At 33.8% G+C, this 17,581-nt stretch overlaps 1 protein-coding gene across 1 annotated transcript; it reads left to right on the forward strand.

Annotated features, from left to right (window-relative positions):
- Nucleotides 1–136: 136 nt before the first annotated feature.
- On the forward strand, nt 137–13,894 carry LOC100368380 (GPI ethanolamine phosphate transferase 2, catalytic subunit-like). Its single transcript, XM_085503073.1, has 13 exons — nt 137–164; nt 609–1,026; nt 1,833–2,042; nt 3,599–3,787; nt 4,272–4,410; nt 4,800–5,012; nt 5,659–5,876; nt 6,082–6,366; nt 7,358–7,860; nt 8,477–8,656; nt 9,220–9,550; nt 10,782–10,948; nt 12,190–13,894. Exons 2-13 carry the CDS (start codon nt 673–675, stop codon nt 12,416–12,418), a joined length of 3,018 nt encoding a protein of 1,005 aa, XP_085359199.1. The 5' UTR covers nt 137–164; nt 609–672; the 3' UTR covers nt 12,419–13,894.
- The last annotated feature ends 3,687 nt before the right edge of the window (nt 13,895–17,581 follow it).

A 17,581-nucleotide genomic window follows, 5' to 3' on the forward strand; every position in this document is an offset into this window, starting at 1 on the left:
ATATATTTGTCAACTAAAACCATATGTAATTGATACTAGTACTTTTTATATCTGGTACATATTTTGATGAGTTTACAATGAACGAAGTTTTTTAGCAAAATGGAATGTCACTTCTACCTATTAATGGTCACCATAGAGGGTCTCAACATGGCGGCCCCCATCACGTAAGTTTGTGTTTTCATCGTTCAGGTATATTTTTCAGAAGTATCTCGTTTGAGGCCTTGAAAGTAAATCGTAAAAGCAGTAGTGTAATATATGTAAATTTCCCACATCGGTAGCGGCTTCATGATTGTCTGAACCGTTCCAACACATTTTGATCACGTCAATGCATCTGGGGGGCTGTGCGTCCAAGGGTCACATGAATCACGTGTCTTTTTTTTGCTAAGAATCAGACACGACCTATGTACGATAACAATAGATCATCAGTCGCATACATAAGAATGATAAAATGGTTGGTTACACAGAACCACTGTCTTGCTAACAAGGAACAGCCTCTCGGTCTGGGAAAGCCTCGGTCACTTTTCTATAGCATGTCATACGGCACAATATTAAGTTATGCGAAACACTGCCCTCGCACTTGCCATTGATTGTTATTTTGTTTTTTACAGACAGGAACAACTTTCTGAATACTGAATTCTTATCATCATCTTGCTATAGTTACAAAGTGTAAAGATGAGGATTCCCCATGGTTGCTTCCTCATCCTATGCTTGGCTGTACAGTCTCTCGCATTTTACATCTTTTTCAAAGGATTTTTCCCAGTCAAAAGTGCCATTCCGGGGAAAGCAACGTTCAATAACCTTCCAGCAGAACCGCTGCCACATTCAATGAAAATGAAAAATGAACCCCCTAAGGCAGTGTTTGGTCGTCTGGTTATCGTACTTGTGGATGCGCTGCGGGCTGACTTTGTGTTTGGTAACAAGGCAGATCAGCATATGCCTTTTACTAGTCAGTTAATCAAAGATGACAAAACTCTTAGTTTTATAGCAAAGGCACACCCACCAACTGTTACTATGCCAAGGATAAAGGTATATATGATTTTGTATATTTAAAAAACAGTCTTTTCGTTTAAATGTGAACTATAGCTCTTGTAGACAACTATGTAAAAACTTGGTAAGGAGAGCTTTATTCCACACAGTCAAGTATTCAAAATTTTTAAAGATGACAACTTTTAAAAATCAAATAGTAAACAGCATTATCACTTGATGAAAGTTCCAAAAATGAGTGTAATTCGAATGCACAGTTTAAAATACAAGTATACCATCCCTTGTGAAAAGCTATTTTCAGAGTTACGTTTTGGAAACCTCATGAAATGATGATATTTGGAAGGTTCAGGGAGACAGTATATGATCTATTCAAAATGGTGTTCTCCTCTGGTCTATACAATATTTGACATATTTGTGAATTTTCTGCAGCTTTACACCTTTCACTTCACTTCAAAGTGATGTCACATTTACAGTGAAAGGCGCCAAGCTGAGGCTTTGCTTATAAACATATTTATAAAAATTTGTAAATGCCAGTCATCAGCTTTCATTGAAATTTTTTATAGTGATTGACTCAATATCTGAATATTTTCTACACCCATAAAGTGTGTGCATGCCATCGTGTTACATAGCTACTACAACTGCTCATATATTCAAAATGAGGCACTTGCTGATTAGATAATATTGACCTTATTAATATCAATTAGAACTAACACTGATGTCACAATAAATTCCAAGATTGGTCAATTTGTAAAATATTCTATCTTTCGTTTTGATAATAAAAACGTGAATTTATAAAACGAACACGGCTTTATGCCCTTCACTGTACAATTATGACTTAATTTATGCAGGCAATCACAACTGGAGGAATACCTGGCTTTATTGACATTGTATTGAATGTGGATTCCAGTGCATTGTTGGAAGACAATCTTATATCACAGTTATATAGTGCAAATAAATCTATAGTATTCTATGGGGATGACACATGGATTAAACTATTTCCCAATCATTTTAGACGAACTGATGGAACCACGTCGTTCTTTGTTGCAGATTACACTGAGGTATGAAAATTATATTTTGTCACTGTTTTTCCCATCTGTGACACTCGTAAACTTGTTTTGCTCATCTTATTATAGTTTTATTGTCGGCAAAACCTAGTTATAAGTCATTTAAATTTTGAGTAAATTGGCATTGGTTAATTATATTGATTGAAACCCGACGCACTACAGTCAATCATGCATTGATGTTTGAACTTTTCTTTGGAACCTTGCAAACCACAACTTACCTAGAAAATATTTAATATTCAATGCTTGGCATTTGTTAGTATGCAGTGGGAATATACATGTATAAATAATTTTCCTATAAATTAAATTGGAAGGAGCCTAATGGCGATACAGGAAAGAGCTCACGTGTTGTCTAGGACTAATCTAAATAAGAATAGTTGCGTTCACGCACAGCTCCTTAGCACGGGCTAAGAGGTCAAAACGTGCATGAACGCTTAGCACGGGCTAAGGAATGCTAAGTACGGGTTAAATCTGATCCGAATTTAAGACGCGGTCTAGACCCTTAGCACGGGCTAACGAAGTGTGCACGAACGCTTAGCCCAGGGCTAAGCGCCCTCTGCAGCGACCTTTGGATGTGAACAATATGCACGTGATCAAATATATCCAACTTTCTCATTCCCAAAATGGCAACCGAGCTCAGTGTACACGCTTCCACACTGATCGGGTCGCTGTAGTCATGGATGTACTAGTACATCCATGCTGTAGTAGAGCGTACAGCAGCTCCAATCGTAGACAAAATAAATTTGGTTCGCTGTCTACGACATGTATTAATAAAACTCTGTATTCTATTACGCCGTTGTATATTGTTTCTGTGCATCCAAATAAGTTGGGTCCGTCTTCTCTCGTGTTCCTGTGCATGTCGCTTCAAAATTAGAACGAAACATGTCAGCAGCAGAAATAGAACCTCGCGCGTGTCTCCATTTTTCGTTCGGCTTGCCAAAGGTCACCAACTGATGGCACCCCTTAGCCCGTGCTAACGACTGGCCCTCCCTGTGCGTGGACGCAATTGGATCTAGCCGAAATGCAAATATGCCAGATAAGCCTAAATCAGCTTAAATATTAGCCCGTACTTCGTGTAACGTGAACACAACTAATGCTTCACATTGATTATTGATTTTGTAATATAATCAATATTTGATTGTCAAACAAGAATCCTGTATGACATCTGAAGATGCTTTAAAAACTCAATAACAACAGAAGTTACGGAACTGCACAGTGATGTTTGGATATTGGCAAGTCAGATGTCTTGTGAAACACAGAGCTATTGTATATACCGGTAATACAGTACAGTGTTGTATATAAGACTTCAAACAAAAATGTTAGTACCGGTAAATCTAATGAAACCGTGACTGTTGTGTGCATAGGTAGTTGGTTATATATATATGTACAATGTAGTTTATGGCAGTAGTCAAAATGACCAAGATTTTAGAAATTGAGTTATCTCCACAATTTGTATGAGATTTGATTCATTTACCCCCGATACATATACCGGTACCGTGGAAGGTACCTTTCATACATATACACAATTTAAAACTGTATTGTATAATTTGCAGGTTGATAATAATGTTACAAGGCATGTGGACCCCGAGTTAGAGAATACAGACTGGAGTGTAATGATATTACACTACCTGGGGTTAGATCATATTGGCCATTTAGCTGGACCAACAAGTCCTCTGGTTGGCCCCAAATTACAAGAAATGGACAAAGTTATTGAAAAGATTTACTCATCGGTTACAAAACAGGTACTGCTCAGTTTTAGTTGAATCAAAGGCAGATAATATAAGGGCATGGATTTAGAGTGATAAAGATATCTAGAGATCATGAGACAGGCAAATTTAATTCTCTAATTTTTCCTGCTGTGGTCCTGTTCTTGGAGGCCATTTTTTATTTGCACTGATGGAAAATTTGCTTGGAACTCAAAGTGAAATTTAAATATAGATATGCAAAATAATGTCTTTAATAATGCTCCTCTAAATTAAGCATATTTGAATTAAATGTACAAAAGAATATGATTTTAACAGACGTTTATGCACTGGGCCACAGGTAGCTAGATATCTGTCAGAGAAGGAAACCCAAGCAGTTTTCCCTTATAGCAGTAGTTTCTCCCACAAGGAAATTTCTCCTAAGCTAGCTTAGCTGAGCTTCCTGTCTTATCATATTATTAAATCAAGTATTTGGTAAAATACTGACTCATTGATCTGAGCTAATAAGATTATATTTTCACAGGATAAAACTAGTGATCTGCCAACATTGATAATTTTATGTGGTGACCATGGTATGAGTAATATTGGTAGTCACGGTGGTGCGTCGATTGGTGAGACTACAACCCCATTGGTAATGATGAGTACTTTTTATGATAAGTTTGGTAAGTTACCACATGTTTAAATAGTCACAGTTGATGTAATGCACCATATTCAATATGGGTACATGCTATGCATACACAATACGCATGCATTTAATTTACCTATTTTGATGTTTTAGGCAAATTTCACAGAGTTTTAAGTTCACAAACTTGGCAGGAAAGTTTTATTGTTTAAATCTCATGGATTTAATTTAGCGGTTTTACTTATTGACGAAAATAGCAAAATTAAAATCCAGATAATAATTAATGCGTTTACAGTACATTGTTTACAATAATTAAACGTTCACTGAGTGGTGATTGCTTTAATCCAGAGACACTTTAACAAATTTGTAATGGAATTCCTGAATGTAGTTTCAGTCTAGCTGATGACCCTCAAATAAACTTAATTTCAGGTCTGCCATATACGGCAAGTGAAATACAACAGATTGATGTTGCGAGTACGTTATCATTGCTATTAGGTGTTCCTATACCACAGAACAGTCTAGGTAGAATTATAACTGATGCAATTAACACCATGACAACTCGAGAACAACTCAGAGCACTGCAGTTAAATGCAAATCAACTGATGAATGTCCTGGCTACAAATGTCAACTCATTATACACAGGTACTATTCATAAATATGGATATGTTGTTGAATTTATACAGAAATATAAATTTGTTATAGAATAGGTGATTTTGTCTATTTTCTGTGAATTGGTTGAAGAAAACACTGAAAATTATTAATAATTGACCAAAAACTGTATGTCTGCCAATTTTGATGCCATGTATCCACAACAAATGCCTTGTGGTTATCAAGTTTTATATTTTATTTTTTTGTAGTTTGATAATTAGCCATCTGATGATAATAAGTTTGTTTGAGATTTGTTTCCAAATCTTTTGTTATCTTTCAGTCACTTTCATTGGCTAACAAAATAAGCATACAATCAAATTGTATCATTTGCATATGCACAATGCGTTTGTAAGGCATCCTGTGATTGGTCGAGAAATTTTCTTAGTGATCAAGTGAATGGAAGAATTCACATTTGAGTTTGATCAACAACAAAAATAAAAAAAAAATAAAAATATTCCTGCAAATAAATAATAGCTAAAAAATCAATCAATCAAAAATTTAAACTGAAAAAAACGAAACAAGAACAAATATTATATTTTAATTGATTGGATAACATAAAGATAAGGAATTATTTACTTTCATTCATTATTTGAAGTTGTTAACTAACCCTGCAAATTCATCTCAATATTTTTCTTTTCAGAGCCAAGTTATTTGAAGTATAACAGATCTGTGCAGTTACATGCAAGTTGGCTTGAATCATACTTACAAGAAGCAGACAATATCAACCACAATGTATTAGGAAAGAAGGTCATTACCCAGTACAATACTGCCATTATAGAAATGAGTAATCGTATATCTGCCTCATTAGCAAGATATGATGAATATGCCATGGTCATTGGGACCGTCTTATTCTGGCAGGTAACACAAAAATAACATTTATATGATAGTATTGTACATCTAATATGGTAACCTTTGGACTTTCAAAATGCAATTATTGCCAGTATTTGCATTCAATAACTATGATTTAGATTTACGTATAAGATGGAAAGATATTGTCACTTACATTCCAAGTATGAATGAACTTCTAGTAATTCTCAGTTATATTTTGTATCTCATCAAATAGGTTTTGATTTCTTTTCTCTATGGTGCTTGGCAATTGAATGGAGGTCACATGACCAGCATCAGTCTTCCTATTGGTGGACAGTCTTCCATATTCATCCTAATTGCGTGTTGCTTAGCAACCACTTCTGTGCATATTAACATATGTACAGACACAACAGGGACTCCAAGTGAGGTGTTATGTAACATGTCAATACCAGCAATATGTTTGTCCACTGTTTTCATTGTCAGTTCATCTTTCACTTTGACTGTTTTGATTGGTCAACTTGGAAAAATACCAAAGCATCAGGTAGGCATGTATATCACATGTATTGAATTTTTTTCTACATTCTCGTTTTGTTAGCTCACTCACATTTCTCATTTTCACATTTGCTCACTCTTATATCGCACCTTTATTTGTTCACTCTCATTATTTTATTTGCTAAATCCCATTTCTCAATATTTTATTGGCTCACTTTTATTGTTCAATGTTTTATTTGCTCACTCTCATTTTCCATCTTTGCTTACTTGCATTTTAATGGCTCTATCTATTGATTCACCCTTGTTCCTCATTATTACTCATCTTATTTGCTTACCGTTGCGGTATTTCTCATTTTATTGGTTCACTCATTTCTCATTTTATTGGCTCACTCATTTCTCATTTTATTGGCTCACTCTTTTCTCATTGTATTGGCTCCCTCATTTCTCTTTTTATTGGCTCCCTCTCATTTCTCATTTTATTGGCTCACTCATTTCTCATTTTATTGGCTCACTCATTTCTCATTTTATTGGCTCACTCTTTTCTCATTTTATTGGCTCACTCATTTCTCATTTTATTGGCTCACGCATTTCTCATTTTATTGGCTCACTCATTCCTCATCTTATTTGCTCATTCATTTCTCATTTTATTGGCTCACTCATTTCTCATTTTATTGGCTCACTCATTTCTTCTCTTTTATTGGCTCACTCATTTCTCATTTTATTGGCTCACTCATGCATCATCCTATTGGCTCACTCATTTCTCATTTTATTGGCTCACTCATTTCTCATTTTATTGGCTCACTCATGCATCATCTTATTGGGTTACTCTTATTTCTCATATTGTTTTTTTTTTATTTCATCTCATCTGTGTTGCCATTGCCTGAATACCACAACAGTTTTAAATATATCTGTCACTATTCCATTTCTTTTTTTTCTTTTTTTTGTGTGACTAGAAGAACTACATGAGTAATTAACCACATAATGTGATTCATAAACTGTGATTTGACTGATGTTAGTGTAATTATTATCTTTTTTTCCAGTTTCAGACTACACAACTGATGACAGGACAGTGGACATTGATTGGTGGTTCAGTTCTACATACTCTCAGTCTTGTGTCCAGTAGTTTTGTAGAAGAAGAGCACCAAACATGGTATTTTTTTACCATGACGATAAACTTTTACTTTTTTTATAAAACATTTTCATTAATTTTAAATAAAAGCTTACTAATTGGCTCAAAATCTTCAGCAAAAATAGACAAGTCTGATTGCAAGTATGATGAGTTGATTACAAAAAGATGTGGAGAAGATGATTTATCAGCCGGAGTATTTGTGAGTGATGCAGCAAGTAATAATGACATAATGCATTGTGGGAAATCAGATGAGTTAGACAAATGTGCAATGTCAGCCGATGAAGTGTTTGTAGGGAATATGAGAACCGTGGTGGCTGTTTTAATAGTCTTGCTTTGTGGACGCCTTATGAGAGCCTGGAATCAAACTGGTATGAAGTGGGCTGATAGACCTGACATTGGAGACTGGTTTGTTAGGTGAGTTACCAGACATTTCCAAAATCTCAGTTTGTCAAGTACATCGCCAAACATAAAAATGTTTGTATTATATATATTATGTGTATTGTGTTTTCAATGGATTTTATGTTAAGTTCAAAGTATGTACAAGAGTTGTACATTTTCCTCTCAAGGGGTGAAACTTCAGGCCAGCACACCAGTTCCAGACTATTAGAATATAAATTTTACTCCTCCTGAAATAGAAGTCAGTGAGTCCTGGAAAAATTCTGACAATTAAATGAGAGTAACATGATTTTGATCTGTATTTATTCAGTTCAAAAATGTTAGCTTTATTCACTCAAAATAAATCAGACATGCTTTTATTTTCATGGCTGGTTGGTATGTGTATATTACAGTAAAGGGGTTAATTATTCACTAGGTTTTAATTTTGCTGATTTCGCTGACTGGAAAATGCGCTAATTTTAAAACCCAGTGAATATGTAAAATTTAGCATAGAACACATTATCTAAATAATAAAACCGTGAATTTAAAACCCACTAAATATGCCTGAAATGGTTAATCAGTAAAATTTAAACCCAGTGAAAATTAGTCATTTTACAGTATATAAAGTATATCCATTTTTAAACTCTGTTTACAGACCTGAAAACAAAATTTATCTTTCCGGCATGGTGATAGTGAGTCATGTGGTGATCTGCATTGTCAGACACCTTAGAAGGCAGTTTAGTTTATTACTTGTGTTGGCATTGATCGGTGTATATTACTACAGAGCTGTGACTGGTATCATTTTGTTACCATGGGGATCAACAGTACCAAGCAAGTAAGTGATTAATTTTTTAGCAAGATTCTGACTTTCTCTTGTCTATATTGCATTGTTACTGCCACCATGTACAGAATTTACTTTCATAAAAATGTACAAACGTTGACACGGTGAAGTAAGTGTCTGTAAAAAGAATTCTCAATTTGGCAAACAAAAAAAAGAATTTTGTAGACATTGAATTGAAAATTAGATTTGTAGACATTGTTCCTTGCATAATATTACAAAATGAAATACCTCTTTTTAAAATGTCTGAAATATCAAATCCATTGAAAGAAGATTCTATTAAATATTATATTTAAAAAAAAATCCAAGACAGTAGTTCAATGACACAAAAATACAATTATATGGGTGATTACAAGAAATAAACATACTCCTCATTTGTAATATTGAAGTCTTTCCTTTAACTATTGTATTTATTTATTTATTGTTATATAGCTATACACTGATTTCTAAGGAAAGATTATTTTTGTCATGGTTACAGTATATGAAGCAGATCCACTGGAACAAACAAATTTTTCCTTCAAATATGATATAAACAAATATTTTGTTTTTCTTTGTTTCAGGGGTGTGTACGAGGCATGGTTTGTGTATGCCGTGATTGGAGTTCAGATTTTTAGAGCTATTTATATCGCTTATATGCAAACACGCAAGACAGATGAAAATATAAACACATATAAACAGACCTTAGTTGATACACTGGAATGTATCTTAACAGCACTAATAGTGTTATCAGCTTTGTTACTCAGACCTCATAATAGTGCAGTGCTGTCATTGCTCGTATTAGAGGAACATTTTCTGACTACAGTCTTGTGGAGAGCTTATCTGTCCAGGTCTCCTTTATGGGTTATAACATTGTTACATCTGTGGTTTGGATCAGCTGCTTTCTTCACACAGGTCAGTGATTTGGTCATGCTGTGATGGTTACAGTCTCTGATTTGAAAAAAAAAAAACATGTTTGTACATGTACAAAACCAGTCATCTCGCAATACAGCTCTGTGTTTTGCTAACAAAGTAGCAATATTTTTGCAGCTGACCATTGCAAACTGTTACATTAAACCACTGTCCTTCAACATTTAAATGCTATCGATATAGAGCAATTGCTCAAAACGTCTAGCTATTTTTAATAGTTACTTAGGACTAAGATTACGATCTTTCAATGCCATAAGTTACAGTGTGCCCGTAATTTTACGGTATTTTACAGGGTATTTTCATCCTACCATGTGAATTCCCAAATATGGAATGATTATGCGCGTAAGCGTTCTCTAATATTAAAAATCAAACATGGCTGCTACCAGGGTTTGACCGGACTCCACACAAAGAAGTTCGCTGATTCTGTTCTAAACTTTTTGGATTTCGGCATTCCTGTGATGTATCATTGAAAAGAAAAGATGTATAATAATAAGGTTATTACGAGGATACCTCAAAGTATGCAATCAGACAGTACACCACCGCATCGACCTCCGCTGCATATCGGTCGATACTCCAACTGTACTGTCTTTGTGCATACTTTGAGGTATTCTCGTAATAACCTTATATTATGTACTATATGTCCCTCAACACTGGTGATTTGTTATATATTACAGTACTGCTGGTTGGGTTGTTCACAGTAAACAGTAATAATATTGGTATTGTGTATATTGTACTGCATTTAAACTCTAATGCTCAAGTTCATATACCTACAACATAACTGTCTAAACAAAATGTCAATAATGCTTGTCAAATTTTGCACAATTTTGAACATGCGTTTTGATAAATGTACTATGGTCTCACATTCTGTGAAGAAGTTTGGCCAGGTCAAGTGACAACTGGCTTTAAAATATGGCCTGCAGACACATTATTTTTTCCATCATTTCAGCTATTTGTGGTATAAAACGGTCAAAAATAATTTTCTGAAAGTAAAATTATTATTTTTTGGATCTGACTAATAAAATGTTGATGTTGGTGATATCTGTATCGGTATTTGGAGACGGCCGTCTTTTATTTGTCCCCAAAATAATTGAACACTTATTGCAAATATATTTTAGCAAATGCAACTGCTACTTAGGATATGAAGTCAGTAACAGGTTTAAGCAAAAGTTATAACAATCCAAAAATGTATTGACTTTTATTTTATTTTTGATTACAGGGCAATTCAAATAGTACTGCTAATGTTGATATATCTGCTGGTTACATTGGATTGGACTCGTACATACCTGCCATTGTGTTTATTCTAACTCTAATGTCCACCTACACTGGACCATTTATATTTATCACTAGTCTTGTTACGTATACAGCTAGGCATTATGCTGATAGGTAAGAAATCAACTCAAAAGGATTTTGCATAGTTTTCCCCTTGGCAGTGAAATACATTCATGGATCAGGAAAACCCCATCAATCTCCTTGCAACATTGTAATATTACTCACAACATTGTCCATGGTTTGACTTCAGCACTTGACTTTAACACTATGACAACCATTTTTATAAACAAGTTGAGGAAACACTTTACGCAATGAAATATTATTTAATCACAACTATTCCATCTCATTTCATTTTAAATTCTAACATTCCTTTCAAAAATAGTAGAAATTTTGATATGCAAATAAGTGTTGTTTAATGATTCAAGACAAAGTAATAACAAACATCACTGCCAAGGAATATTTCAATATTGCAAGGAATATTGACAGGAACATAGTGGTTCTAATGACCATACTATGGTCCACATTTTTAAAAAAGAAACACTATTGAAAAAAAAAGTGTGAAATTTCAAACTGATAGTTTCTCATATTTAATGAAACCTGATATTGATTCCCACCAATCAGTGAAATTGTTTTTATTCTCGCAATTCAGAGATGCAATATTTAAAATTCTCACAGCCTCAATGATGAGAAACCAAATTTGTATCCCTTTCATTGGCAAGATTTAATTCATTCATCAACCGCACACATCACTGTGCTTGTCAATATTCTAAAGCTCAACAGTTTTTACGTAGTTCATGTTTGTATTTCATGTAAACTATTTTATATGCGTTGTATGGGACCCACACCCTACACTGTGAAACAAAGTAGCACTAGTAGTAGCACTTAAACTCTTTCCAGATTCTATACCAAGATTGTCTGTATATTGCCAGTTCTTATCTGCCCTTTAGTAGATTCATCTTTATTGTTGCCATGGATCCTGTTTAAGATGAATGATGTCCTTTTCCAATTATTCGGCCAATATAAATTGTTTCAGCAGATTGATGTTTTTAATGCTTTCATATACATTATGATATACACCATGCATTCCAAGTTTTATGAAATTTAGCTATGGATTAAATTTATCTTTCAATTCATAATTATAAACTGAAATATGAGGAAATATCATTGTTTCAATCAATCCCTATGTAGTTAACATGGGTTGACATTTTCATCAGTTATTGTAAAAAATCGTGACTAATATCAGGGTATTAATCTAAAAATGTAATTTCCGGAAAGATTTTGTGTGTCATATTATTGTGCTTTATTACTATTTTAGTGTAAGAAAATAAGATTGCTATGATTGTATCTTTTCTCAGGTACCAAGATTCACTGGTTTACATCTGTTACACCATTGCTGTATCTCGGGCACTTCCTGTGGCAGTCTATCTTGTACTCATCTCATGTCAGAGATATCACCTGTTTGTTTGGAGTGTATTTTCTCCAAAACTGATGTATGAGGGCATGTTGACCATAGTTTATTCAATCATCATTTTATTATTAACAGCTCATTCAAATCTTGTAAGAAAATTTGTAAAACGTGAATGAATTTTATGTGTTGCAAGAATTTAAGTAAAATCACTTGTATTTGCCAATCAGTAGTGAATACACTTAATGTAAATGACAGAGACGCATGCAACACCAATGAAAGTTTTCAAGTTGATATGTAAGTGTGTGTGCAAACATTCCCACTTTAATTAATTTACCATGCAATTATTTAAAAAATTTATTTTCACTGAAAAGACTTTTGTATGGAGTTTATTTTTGCTGAATTTTCATAAGTTGTATGTAAACATACAAAAAAAGTATATTTGCTGAATTTTATTTTCACTGAGTCATCCCTCAGCGAAAATAGTGAAAATTAATTACAAGCAAAAATTAAGTATTTTACAGTAATTTTCTTGATAGATCAATTTTGTGTTGAAAATGAAGATAGGTTAGATAGGAATAACTTTTTAATTTGTCATATCTTTTTTTTTATTTAAATTATTGTAATTGTTGTCAACATGATGCAGCCGGGCATGTTGCACCATAATGTTGTACAGATCATTTTGAAAATAAGTTTTCTCAATACATAACAATACAGGTGTGAGGAAATTGTCCGGCATGCAATTACAAACAGGAAATGTTTTCTTCAGTGGCCACTTTTCAAGTGTTGTCATGCAAAGATAGTGTGGGCATGGACAATATAAACATGGCTGTGTAACCCAAAACATCTACTCTTGTATTTGGCCTTGTTGTGCACAATTTTCACTTGAACTTGGTAATTTCAAAACAAACTTGGAATAAATTGACTTTGAATTCACAACTAATATCGGGATATTTTTGAGGGACATACAGACAAGCTATAACAGCATTCATCTTGAATGTCTATGCAAATTTTAAGCTATGTTAATTATTGTAGTATGATATTAATAGACTGGTAAAAGGTTATTTATTTATGGTGGCTGTGATCAGTTTCAGACAGACTTTATTTATATAGGTATTGTATTTAATTGATATGACTGAATTGTAAATATATACAACTATTTTTCTACTTAAAATGTGTAGTGTTTATTCCAAGTTAAGAAATCAGTATTTCAATACCCAACTCAGGATTAGCCATGATAATCTGAAACTAACGTTAAGGTAGAAGACCTGAATCTGTTATTTAGGGAGTTGCACAAAACTGTCTTTTAGGGATTGACATAAAATTTGCATTAAGGGAATGTCCCAAGACTGACGGTGAGGGAGTAACCTGAAACTGACATTGATAGAATGATATTAAACTGGCTTTGATGGAATGGTCTGTAACTTGCAATGTATGTACAAGATATAAACATTACCTGCACAGTATAATAAGAATATTTATTGAACTTGTATCTCCATTTCAATTTTGATTACATAGCAGTAAAAAAATTTAAAAAATAAGGTATTAAGATGGAGGGGGATGGTTTCTCGTAACCTGTGATTGGCACTTTTTATTTATCTTCTAAATTGTTTAACGTTATTCGTGACAATGAAACTTCTTGTAAAATCATATAACTATGCTTTGTCAGTATTTTCCGTAAACATTTTTAGCTCCGCTGTCGACTTTGTCGAGCGGAGCTTATCATATGAGTGATTGTCCGTCGTCGTCGTTGTCCGTGTCAATGTTTTACTTTTTTGACTTCTTCTTGATTACTACAAGCCTGAATGCTTTGATACTTGATGTATATGTACCTTGGGTAGACCTCTCTTAGGTTTGTTCATTTCATGTTGATATCTTCAATTCTCTAATTTTGGTGAATATTTTTGTCATTTTTGGTAAAAAGTGATATTTTCGACTTCTTGTTAAAAACCGCAAGTGCAATTGCTTTGATATTACATATATAGGTACTACATGTGGACCTCTCTCAGATTTGTTCATTTCGTGATGATATCTTCAATTCTCTAATTTTGGTGAATATTTTTGGAATTTTTGGTAAAAAGTGATATTTTCGACTTCTTGTTAAAAACCACAAGTCCGATTGCTTTGATATTACATATATAGGTACTACATGTGGACCTCTCTCAGATTTGTTCATTTTCTGATGATGTCTTCAATTCTCTAATTTTGGTGAATATTTTTGTAATTTTTGGTAAAAAGTGATATTTTCGACTTCTTGTTAAAAACCAATAGTTCAATTGCTTTGATATTACATATTTAGATACTACATGTAGACCTTTCTCAGATTTGTTCATTTCGTGATGATATCTTCGATTCTATAATTTTGGTGAATATGTTTGTCATTTTTGGTAAAAAGTGATATTTTCGACTTCTTGTAAAAAACCAATAGTCTGATTGCTTTGATATTACATATATAGGTACTACATGTGGACCTCGCTCGGATTTGTTCATTTTGTGATGATATCTTCAATTCTCTAATTTTGGTGAATATTTTTGTCATTTTTGGTAAAAAGTGATATTTTCGACTTCTTGTTAAAAACTAAGTCCGATTGCTTTGATACTATACATATTGTTTATTTTCTAATGATGTCTTCAGTTCTTTAATTGAAATGTGCATTGCTAACAGCGGAGCTATCTCAGCCGATAGGCTGCTTGTTAAAAATTAGCACAGAACCATGAGCCAAACAATTGTGTAATTTTATATCATGCATGCAGTCTCTTCTTGATGAACAAATATTCCAGGGGAAATTGGTATTCCAGCCAAAACAGATATATAGCCGAATTAGATGCTCTCACTTAACCAAAACTGAAACTCGTATTGTAGCCGAGAATAACGCACCCGTGTCATGTAATCGTTATTCGTAATCTTAAGTGCCATAGTAAAGAATTTTCTCGTCAATGTTCGTGTATTCTTTGCTTTCAGCTCTGTAGAAATAAATAAATGTATAGAGCTCACACTCTGTAAAAAAATCACAGAAACTGCATGTCCCAATATCGAGAAGCAGTTTCTGTAATTCAAGAATTGCAGAATATTAAATCTAATTGTGTGAAACTTAAATGATTGAGAGCTCAGCTAGAAAACAACTACATATATGGTCCATGTTTTTTGCATATAGGTCTACTTTTGTAAACTCACCTATTCTCAAATTTAAAAATATAAATTTGCTTGTGTAATGTTAACGTTAATTAGAAATAAAGGCGGATAAATTTTATAATTGCACCGTGGAGTCGGTCTTGATGGTACGTGGAACACAAAACTGAAATATGCAGAGGTTCATAGATTGGTGTGTTGTAAATGCAATTTTGCGTAACGTAAATTACGTTATGTAAGTGATCATAACTGTTTCAATTTACGTTCATTGAAATACTACTATATGATCTTTATTAACTGATACATGGCCATCGGCTCAAAACAGTAAACAATTAAATTATTCACAATATTCGGCGGCTTCCTTCCTACGTTTCATAGCATTAAATACAAACGCAGCTAAGCAATGTAGAAGTACATCATTTTGAATAATTCAAGAAACTTATTTACAGTTGGTGGGGTGCAGTAGTAATGTGATTATAAAACTTACAAACTAATAAAAAATGGAACTCATTTTTAATAGAATTCATATTGCAAAGCTCGCACATGCGTTGATCTCTTTCTGGGTGACCTCTGTCTTTTTCAATTCGTAAACAATGTGATGAACATCGTAGCCGAGATAGTGATTGCATATGGGTTTGAATATGAACAGAAAACAAATATCTTTCTGGTTCTATGCTAGTTTTAAATTGACAGTAATTATCTAACTTGTCTAAAGTACACAAGTCAGCCCGCCATACCTAGGAAAGATTCTGTTTGAATCGTTCCACAAATGTATTTATAAACACATTAACATTTCCAACTTTTTATGCGAGCCAAGCATAATTCATATTACAAATTGAAAGTAAATTTTGGATGTCATTGATCCAGGTGTGTTTTGTTCTGGTTCCCGAACTTTCGATATTGTATAGCATATTGTAACATTTCTTGGGGTACCTTGAATTTGGCATGGAAATTAATTTTGCACAATATTTAATGCATCGTTTTGCTGAGTATAGATAGATAGGATATACCCCACATTCTTCTAGAATACTACTATTGGGTGATATAATATTAGAAACACTCTACAGGCAAGATAATGAACTCGTTCCAGATGTTTACACTCTCCAAAGCCCCAGATTTCCGCCCCATACGTAAATATTGGAAGTAGGTTATGTAGGATAGAGGGCGTAAACAGTTCAAAGCTTTAAATTAACAGAAAAAGTTTTGTTTTTTTCGCTTGCTGCGCCAATAACTGTGTCGCCATTGACTAGTGGAGTCTACAGAAGAACATAATACCTAGATATTTGTAGTATAAAACTGTGTGAACCGCCATCCCTTCATAAATCCACTTTTCGTTCTTTGATAAACGTTCCCTACCCTTGAAAACAATAATTTTGGTCTTGTCCAAGTTTACAGACATACTCGCGCGCTCACAATACAATTCTAGTTTATCAAGTAATCTCTGGAGCCCGACAACTGAATTGGAACGTCATCAGCAAATAGAAGACGGAATAATTCGATTAAATCAGAAGACAGTTGAACGCCGTGGTGTTCCGAATTATTCAGCTCTTTACATAATTCTTTAATAAAGAAGGAGAATATGAATGGACTTAACATACAACGCTGGCGAACACCCATAGGACACTGGAAGTATTCAGTATATCCGTTTAAAGTTTTGACACAAGATTTTACATTTGCATATATAGATATTATGTAATATCTCAAACATCTTTCCATTTACTCACTCTTTTAGTAGGACATACCAAAGACGTTGTCTCTCCACATTATCAAATGATTGGAGAAATACAAGAAGGCGCAGTATAACTGTCCCCGTTTCTTGGTTATATATTTTTGAACAATTGCCTGAAGGATAAATATGTTGTCGAATGTTGTCCATGACGAAAACCAGCCTGTTCTTCGTTTATTTATTTTTATCTGCCCAAAAAAGTTAAACGTACATTTTATGAATTGATGTAAAAATTTCCCCAAAAGTTTCAAGTAGTGAAATTGCCTTATAGCTTACTGGATCGTCAGGACCAGTCAATTACTATTTCGGCAGAATCGAACTTCTTATTGAACAAGATGTGTAGATATGGCAAAAGTATATGAACAGGAGATTTAAAATACCCCCCCCCCGGTAAACCATCAAGTCCTGGTGATTTATCATTCTTGAGCCGTTTGATGCTCTCAATTATTTCTATTTCAGTAATTTGGCCATTTAGTATATCTCAGT

Source organism: Saccoglossus kowalevskii, chromosome 9, assembly GCF_978046115.1.
Source record: "Saccoglossus kowalevskii chromosome 9, keSacKowa6.1, whole genome shotgun sequence".
Lineage (NCBI taxonomy): Eukaryota > Metazoa > Hemichordata > Enteropneusta > Harrimaniidae > Saccoglossus > Saccoglossus kowalevskii.